At 27.4% G+C, this 10,493-nt stretch overlaps 2 protein-coding genes across 2 annotated transcripts in view; both read left to right on the top strand.

Moving 5' to 3' along the window:
• Positions 1 to 1,669, top strand: part of LOC309549437 (E3 ubiquitin/ISG15 ligase TRIM25-like) — a 1,679-nt gene extending 10 nt beyond the window's left edge. The window contains exon 1 of the mRNA XM_082249730.1: positions 1 to 1,669. This exon is cut by the window's left edge and continues 10 nt beyond it. Coding sequence (XP_082105856.1) covers positions 110 to 1,660 — 1,551 coding nt within the window. The 5' untranslated portion in view covers positions 1 to 109 and the 3' untranslated portion in view covers positions 1,661 to 1,669.
• Positions 1 to 10,493, top strand: part of LOC309550295 (uncharacterized protein) — an 89,419-nt gene that overhangs the window by 20,449 nt on the left and 58,477 nt on the right. The gene's annotated exons all lie outside the window — the stretch shown is intronic.

The raw sequence follows: 10,493 nt of genomic DNA, 5'->3' as shown, positions 1-10,493 counted from the left end.
GCTCCTCCTGGCCACATTCTTAGCCTTGTCCTGTGGAGGAACCTCCCTCACTGGACAACTGGTTTTGGAGAAGAAGGATCTTGGTTCATTTCTCTCTTTTCTATCAGCGATGGAGTTCTCAGATCTAAAAGCGGAGCTGTATTGTACCATCTGCCTGAACATTTATACGGATCCAGCCATGTTGAAATGTGGACACAACTTCTGCCGGGACTGCATTGACCAAGCGCTTGATACACAGGAGGAGTCTGGAGGTTATTCCTGTCCTCAGTGCAGGGAAGAGTTCCAGGAGAGACCTCCACTACACAGAAATATAACTCTGCGTAACATCACTCAGCGTTTCACGTCTTCTCCGCAAGATCCAGAGAAGACCGGGATCTCCTGTACTTACTGTATTCACTCCTCTGTACCTGCTGTGAAGTCCTGTCTGCTTTGTGAAGCTTCTCTATGTGATGATCATCTGAGAGTCCACAGCAAGTCACCAGAACACGTCTTATGTGACCCAACCACCACCCCGGAGAACAGGAAATGCTCCGTCCATAAGAAGATCCTGGAGTATTACTGCACCGAGGACTCTGCTTCTATCTGTGCCTCCTGTGTTATAACTGGAGAACATCGGGGACACCAGGTGGAGACATTGGAAGAGGCCTTCATAAAGAAAAAGAAGAAATTGATAAGTAATCTGGAGAAACTGATTGCTAAGAGAGAAAAGACAGAAGAAAGAGTCCGGAGTCTGCAGGAATACAGAGGAAGAACACAATCCGAAATTGAGAGAGTTACTGCCCTGTTCAGAGACCTCAGGATACATCTGGAAGACCTGGAGAAGAAAGTTCTGAGTAAGATCTCCATGGCAGAGCAGACCCTATGCCTAGTCAATGATCTGATCCAGCAGTTGGAGTTAAAGATGGAGGAGCTGTCCAGGAAGATGCATCCCTTAGAGGTGCTGTGGCCCATGACGGATCCATTGACCGTCCTACAGAAATCAGAGACAGGTGACTTGTGTGATACTGGGGATGGAGATGACGAGGACAGAGAGAGACATGAGAAACTCCTCCATAATGGTGGGGATCTGGCTGGGGTCTCACATATGATCAGCACAGGTTTATCCAATATAATAAGTGGTGTAATTGGCGGAATCTTCATACAGAAAGCTGTAGACATATTATTGGATGAGGACACGGCTCATACAGATCTATCTATCTCCTATGACAAGAAGGCTGTAGCCAAGAGAGGTTCAAACCAGCCTCGCCTATATACTGAGAAGAGATTTATGGATTATAATCAAGTTTTAGGCAGTCAGAGTTTCTCCTCAGGGAGACATTACTGGGAAGTAGATCTCCAGAGATCCAATCACTGGATTATTGGGATGTGTTATGCCAGTATAGACAGGGATGGTGGAGACTCCTTGATTGGAAGGAATGACGTGTCCTGGGGTTTGGACAGGAAGGGTTCGAAATATAAGGCAGTACATGATAGAAATGAGACCGTGCTCCGTTATATTGTTTATGGTAAGCGAGTGCGGGTATATCTGGATTACGAGGCCGGGCAGATCTCCTTCTATACGGGTGCCCCCCTCCGCCACCTCCACACCTTCACCGCCACCTTCACCGAGCCCCTCTATCCTGTGCTGGGTGTGTGGAGTTCACAGATATCATTGAATTGAAGGGAGATGTGATAATCTGTCTAGACACCAATGATATTATTCTGAATGGGGGAATATTGAGAATGTATCATTTTAACAAGAGTGATTATGATTGTTATTGTCATTAGTACTATCATTATTATTAGTAATATTATTATTAGTACTATCATTATTATTAGTACTATCATTATTATTAGTAATATTATTATTAGTAATATTATTATTAGTACTATCATTATTATTAGTAATATTATTATTAGTACTATCATTATTATTAGTAATATTATTATTAGCACTATTATTATTAGTACTATCATTATTATTAGTAATATTATTATTAGTACTATCATTATTATTAGTAATATTATTATTAGTACTATCATTATTATTAGTACTATCATTATTATTAGTAATATTATTATTAGTACTATCATTATTATTAGTAATATTATTATTAGCACTATTATTATTAGTACTATCATTATTATTAGTAATATTATTATTAGTACTATCATTATTATTAGTAATATTATTATTAGTACTATCATTATCATTAGTAATATTATTATTAGTACTATCATTATTATTAGTAATATTATTATTATTAGTACTATCATTATTATTAGTAATATTATTATTATTAGTAATATTATTATTAGTAATATTATTATTAGTACTATCATTATTATTAGTACTATCATTATTATTAGTAATATTATTATTAGTACTATCATTATTATTAGTAATATTATTATTAGTACTATCATTATTATTAGTACTATCATTATTATTAGTAATATTATTATTAGTAATATTATTATTATTAGTAATATTATTATTAGTACTATCATTATTATTAGTAATATTATTATTAATACTATCATTATTATTAGTACTATCATTATTATTAGTAATATTATTATTAGTGCTACCATTATTATTAGTAATATTGTTATTAGTACTATCATTATCATTAGTAATATTATTATTAGTACTATCATTATTATTAGTAATATTATTATTAGTACTATCATTATCATTAGTAATATTATTATTAGTACTATCATTATTATTAGTAATATTATTATTAGTACTATCATTATTATTAGTAATATTATTATTATTAGTAATATTATTATTAGTAATATTATTATTAGTACTATCATTATTATTAGTACTATCATTATTATTAGTAATATTATTATTAGTACTATCATTATTATTAGTAATATTATTATTATTAGTAATATTATTATTAGTACTATCATTATTATTAGTAATTATTATTAGTACTATCATTATTATTAGTAATATTATTATTATTAGTAATATTATTATTAGTACTATCATTATTAGTAATATTATTATTAGTACTATCATTATTATTAGTAATATTATTATTAATACTATCATTATTATTAGTACTATCATTATTATTAGTAATATTATTATTAGTACTATCATTATTATTAGTACTATCATTATTATTAGAAATATTATTATTAGTACTATCATTATTATTAGTAATATTATTATTAGTACTGTACTATCATTATTATTAGTACTATCATTATTATTAGTACTATCATTATTATTAGTAATATTATTAGTAGTACTATCAATATTATTAGTAATATTATTATTAGTAATATTATTATTAGTACTATCATTATTATTAGTAATATTAATATTAGTACTATCGTTATTATTAGTAATATTATTATTAGTACTGTACTATCATTATTATTAGTAATATTATTATTAGTACTATCATTATTATTAGTAATATTATTATTAGTACTATCATTATTATTAGTGCCCGTTCACACTGAAGCGGCACCACTTAGGGGGCGACCTGTGAAGTCCTGTGCACCGCGACTTCGGCACGATTTGCCACGGACTTCATATAATGAATGTCTATGCAAGTCGCTCCAGTCGCCCCAAAGTAGTACAGGACCCATTTTCTAAGTCGGAGCGACTTGTGTCGCTCCTATTAGAACCGTTCCTGTACTACACAATGGACCGCGACGGTGCGCGACTTGCCAGGCTGACCAAGTGGTACTAGTGTGAACCGGCACTTAGTAATATTATTATTACTACTACTACTATTATTATTATGACTATTATGCTATTATTTTTTCTATTATTTTTTCTATTTACTTACTTTTTATTTATTTTTTTAAATCCATTTTACGATTAAAAAAATCATAAGGTATGGAATGTTTTTTTTTTTCATTCTTATTAGATTACCATGTCACCCACAATGCATCATTTCAATAAAAGTGATGAGAAATATTATTTTTATTACTACTACTATGTTATTATTTTTCAATTTTTATTTACTTAAAATAAACAAAAAAAAACAAAAACGTATTTCTTTTTTTTTCATCCGTTTTAGTATTGTACACTCAGACTGTATAAGGTATGGTTCAGTATATACACATACTAGTTTTGAGAGTTTTTACCCATTTTTTTTTTATTCTTATTAGATTACCATGTCACCCACAATGCATCATTTCGACTAAAAACGAATTTTTTTTTTTCAATCCATTTTATGGTTATACAATCAGATTGTATAAGGTATGGTTCAAACTAGTTTTAATAGTTTTTACCCAATTTTGTTTTATTTTCATTTTTATTAGATTACCATGTCACCCACAATGCATCATTTCAATAATAGTGATGATAAATGTTATTTTTATTACTACTACTATGCTATTGTTTTTCAATTTTTATTTACTTAAAATAAACAAAAAAAAAAAAAAAAAATTTTAGGATTGTACAATCAGATTGTATAAGGTATGGTTCAGTATATACACATACTAGTTTTGAGAGTTTTTACCCATTTTTTTTTTATTCTTATTATATTACAATGTCACCCACAATGCATCATTTCAATAATAGTGATGAGAAATATTATTATTTTTACTACTACTACTATGCTATTATTTTTCAATTTTTATTTACTTAAAATAAACAAAAAAAAACATTTTTTTCATACATTTTAGAATTGTACAATCAGATTGTATAAGGTATGGTTCAGTATATACACATACTAGTTTTGAGAGTTTTTACCCATTTTTTTTTATTCTTATTAGATTACCATGTCACCCACAATGCATCATTTCAATAATAGTGATGAGAAATATTATTTTTATTACTACTACTATGCTATTATTTTTCAATTTTTATTTACTTAAAATAAACAAAAAAAAAAACGTATTTTTTTTTTTCATCCATTTTAGGATTGTACAATCAGATTGTATAAGGTATGGTTCAGTATATGCACATACTAGTTTTGAGAGTTTTTACCCATTTTTGTTTTTTCATTCTTATGAGAAATAATATTTTTACTACTACTACTATGCTATTATTTTTCAATTTTTATTTACTTAAAATAAACAAAAAAAAAAAAAAATTTCTTTTTTTTTCATCCATTTTAGGATTATACAATCAGATTGTATAAGGTATGGTTCAGTATATACACATACTAGTTTTGAGAGTTTTTACCCAATTTTGTTTTATTTTCATTTTTATTAGATTACCATGTCACCCACAATGCATCATTTCAATAATAGTGATGATAAATATTATTTTTATTACTACTACTATGCTATTATTTTTCAATTTTTATTTACTTAAAATAAACAAAAAAAAACATTTTTTTTCATACATTTTAGAATTGTACAATCAGACTGTATAAGGTATGGTTCAGTATATACACATACTAGTTTTGAGAGTTTTTACCCATTTTTTTTTATTCTTATTATATTACAATGTCACCCACAATGCATCATTTCAATAATAGTGATGAGAAATATTATTATTTTTACTACTACTACTATGCTATTATTTTTCAATTTTTATTTACTTAAAATAAACAAAAAAAAACATTTTTTTTCATACATTTTAGAATTGTACAATCAGATTGTATAAGGTATGGTTCAGTATATACACATACTAGTTTTGAGAGTTTTTACCCATTTTTTTTTATTCTTATTAGATTACAATGTCACCCACAATGCATCATTTCAATAATAGTGATGATAAATATTATTTTTATTACTACTACTATGCTATTATTTTTTACAATTTTTTTTACTTAAAATAAACAAAAAAAAACCTTTATTTTTTTTTTTAATCAGTTTTAAGATTATACAATCCAATTGTATAAGGTATGGTTCAGTATATACACATACTAGTTTTGAGAGTTTTTGCCCATTTTTTTTTATTCTTATTATATTACAATGTCACCCACAATGCATCATTTCAATAATAGTGATGATAAATATTATTTTTATTACTACTACTATGCTATTATTTTTTACAATTTTTTTTACTTAAAATAAACAAAAAAAAACCTTTATTTTTTTTTTTAATCAGTTTTAAGATTATACAATCCAATTGTATAAGGTATGGTTCAGTATATACACATACTAATTTTGAGAGTTTTTACCCAATTATTTTTTCTCATTCTCACTAGGTTATCATATCACCAATTTCAATAATAGCGACGATGATGATTATTATTAGTGATAAGCTCAGGCATGTTGGGGATCCTAGTCCCAACCCACCTTCCCGATCCCGCCAGGAAGCCGAGGCTGCACACCGCTAATCATAGGCAGTGAGGCCTTTCCCGATCCGGAGCCGCAGACCGGGAAATTCCGCACTCCCTGTGATTAGCGGTGTGCGGTGTCGGCTTCCTGGCGGGATCGGGAAGGTGGGTTGGGACTAGGATCCCCAACACGCCTGAGCCCATCACTAATTATTATTGTTATAATATTGTTTTTTTTTTCTCCATTTACAATTAAAACATTTATAAAGTATGGTACGGTTCAATATATACACATAACAGTTTTGAGAGTTTTAACCCAAATTGCATCCTTTCAATAGGGATTCTGCTGCTGATTATTATTATTATTATTATTGATAATATTATTATTATATAGTATTTTTTCTCAGTTTTATGATTAAAAAAATCTTAATGTAAGGTATGGTTCAATATATACACGTATCAGTTTTGAGAGTTTTTTTTTCTCATTTTCATAAGGTTACCATATCACCCACAATGCATTATTTCAATAATAGCGATGATTATTATTATTACTATTATGCTTTTTTTTTTTTTCTTTACTTCTTTTTTAGTTTTTTAATTTTTTTTTTAACATTTTGCAATTGTACAATCAGATTGTATAAGGTATGATTCAATGTACACACATACCAGTTTTTCAGAGTTTTTGCTCAATTTTATTTTTTTAAATTATTAGGTTACCATATACCCCACAATGTATCATTTCAATAATAGCGATGCAGATGATGATAATGACCATTATTATTATTATATAGTTTTTTTTTTACAACTTTCTAAATCATAAAATAGAGAAATGTATGGTATGGTATGGTACAGTATATACACATACCAGTTTTGAGAGTTTTACCCAATTTTCTTTTTTCTCTTTCTCATTAGGTTACCATATCACCCACAATGCGTCATTTTAATAATGGCAATGAATATTATTATTATTACTATTATGCTATTTTTTTAAATTTCTTTTTACATTTTTTTTTAATCCGTTTAACAATCGTACAATCAGATTATATAATTTTATGGTTCAATATATACACATACCAGTTTCAAGAGTTTTTATCCAATTTTATTTTTTCTCTCATTAGGTTACCATATCACCCACAATGTGTCATTTTTTTCATGGTGATTATTATTATTACTATTATTCTATTTTTTTTTTTTTTTTGTTTTGTTTTTTTAATCTGTTTGACAAATTGTACAATTAGATTATATAAGGTATGGTTCAATATATACACATACCAGTTTTGAGAGTTTTTACCCAATTTTTTTTTCTCTTTCTCATTAGGTTACCATATCACCCACAATGCATCATTTTAATAATGGTGATGATTATTATTATTATTACTATTATCCTATTATTTTTTTATTTAGTTCTTTTTTAGTTATTTTTTAATCCACTGTACAACTGTACAATCAGCTTAAATAAGGTATGGTTTATTATATACACATACCAGTTTTGAGAGTTTTTACCCAATTTTCTTTTTTCTCATTAGGTTACCATATCATCCACAATGTATGTTTTCAATAATATCATTGATTATTATTAATTTTAATTATTACTAATGTGCTATTTTTTTTTTTTTTTAATCCTATTTACAATTTTACAATCAGAATGTGTAAGGAATGGTTTATTATATACATATACCAGTTTTGAGAGTTTTTACCCAATTTTCTTTTTTTTCTCATTAGGTTACCATATCACCCATGATGTATGTTTTCAATAATATCAATGATTATTATTATTATTATTATTGTTACTATTATGCTATTCATTTTTTTTATTTACTTATTTTTTTATTTATATATTTTTTAATCTATTTTACAATTGTACAATGAGATTAAATAAGGTATGGTTCAATGTATACAGGTATCAGTTTAGAGAGTTTTTATCCAATTTTTTTTTTTCTCATTCTCATTAGGTTACCATATCACCCACGATGTATGTTTTCAATAATAGCAATGAATATTAATATTATTACTATTATGCTATTATTTTTTTATTTCGTTATTTTTTATTTATTTTTTAATGCATTGTACAATCAGCTTAAATAAGGTATGGTTCAATATATACAAATGGCAGTTTCGAGAGTTTTTACCCAATTTTCTTTTTCTCTCATTAGGTTACCATATCATCCTCAATGTATGTTTTCAATAATATCATTGATTATTATTAATACCAATGTGCTATTTTTTTTTTCATTTTTTTAATCCTATTTACAATTTTACAATCAGAATGTGTAAGGTATGGTTTATTATATACACATACCAGTTTTGAGAGTTTTTACCCAATTTTCTTTTTTCTCATTAGGTTACCATATCACCCATGAAAAATGTTTTCAATAATATCAATGATTATTATTATTGTTACTATTATGCTATTCATTTTTTTTTTATTTACTTATTTTTTATTTTTATATTTTTTAATCTATTTTACAATTGTACGAAGAGATTAAATAAGGTATGGTTCAATGTATACAGATACCAGTTTAGAGAGTTTTTAATCCAATTAATTTTTTTTCTCATTCTCATTAGGTTACCATATCACCCACGATGTATGTTTTCAATAATAGCAATGAATATTAATATTATTACTATTATGCTATTATTTTTTTATTTCGTTATTTTTTATTTATTTTTTAATGCATTGTACAATCAGCTTAAATAAGGTATGGTTCAATATATACAAATGGCAGTTTCGAGAGTTTTTACCCAATTTTCTTTTTTTCTCATCAGGTTACCATATCACCCACGATGTATGTTTTCAATAATATCAATGATTATTATTAATATTATTATTACTAATATGCCATTTTTTTATTTACTTTTTTATTTTAATTTTTGTAATCCTATTTACAATTGTACAATCAGAATGTGTAAGGAATGGTTTATTATATACAAATGGCAGTTTCGAGAGTTTTTATCCAATTTCCTTTTTACTCATGAGGCTACCATATCACCCACGATGTATGTTTTCAATAATATTGATGTTTACGGTATTATTATTGTTACTATTATACTATTCATTTTTTTTTATTTACTTATTTTTTATTTATATATTTTTTAATCCATTTTACAATTGTACAATGAGATTAAATAAGGTATGGTTCATTGTATACAGATACCAGTTTAGAGAGTTTTTACTCAATTTATTTTTTTTCTCATTAGGTTACCAAATCACCCACAATGTATGTGTTCAATAATAGCGAATAATACTATTATGCTATTATTTTTTTTATTTACTTCTTTTTTTTTAATCCTATTTACAATTACACAATCAGAATGTGTAAGGTATGGTTTATTATATACATATACCAGTTTTTACCCAATTTTCTTTTTTCTCATTAGGTTACCATATCACCCACGATTTATGTTTTCAATAATATTGATGATGATTATTATTATTGTCACTATTATGCTATTCATTTTTTTTTTTTTTATTTATATATTTTTTAATCCATTTTAAAATTGTACAATGAGATTAAATAAGGTATGGTTCATTGTATACAGATACCAGTTTATGGACTTTTATTTTTTTTCTCATTAGGTTACCATATCACCCACGATGTATGTTTTCAATAAAAGCGATTATTACTATTATGCTATTATTTTTTTTTATTTACGTCTTTTTTTTATTTTTATTTTTATTTTTTTAATCTGTTTTACAATGGTACAATCAGATTATACAAGGAATGGTTCAATATATATATACAAACCAGTTTCAAGAGTTTTTACCAATTTTCTTTTCTCATTCTTCATCCATGTTTTCAATAATAGCGATTATTATTATTATTATTATTATTTTAATATCATTTTTTGTTTTGTTTTATCTCTTCAGCACTCATATTCCTATTTTTGTGTAATTATTCTGGCACTCTCAATACTACTGACTGGTTTTATTTATAACCCCGTGAAGGGGATATTATATCGATATCAGATTGATATGAAGATCTTATGTTCTTTCTAGCCCTGATGAAGGGGACATGCAGACCCCCGAAACACGTTGTCTACTTTTTGAATTGTACCCCTGAGCTCTAACAGAATAAAGTTGTATCTGGGCCTCCTAGCAGTGGTGTGGCGCTTCAGTTTCAACTCATTTTATATCACAGTACTTTATTGATGGTAATGAATGGCTTTTATAAGATATTGGGCAGGGTGGAAGAAGTGTAGGACCGGACTGCAGTGCAGCACTTTATCAGTCTATAGCATTGCTCAGATGAAGCTTCCTATTACCCCCATCCTGCCAGGCCCAGCATGTCCTCCCAGGAT

This window comes from Pelophylax lessonae, assembly GCF_965119305.1.
Source record: "Pelophylax lessonae genome assembly, chromosome: 3".
NCBI lineage: Eukaryota > Metazoa > Chordata > Amphibia > Anura > Ranidae > Pelophylax > Pelophylax lessonae.
This window is presented reverse-complemented; position numbering and strand designations above follow the sequence as displayed.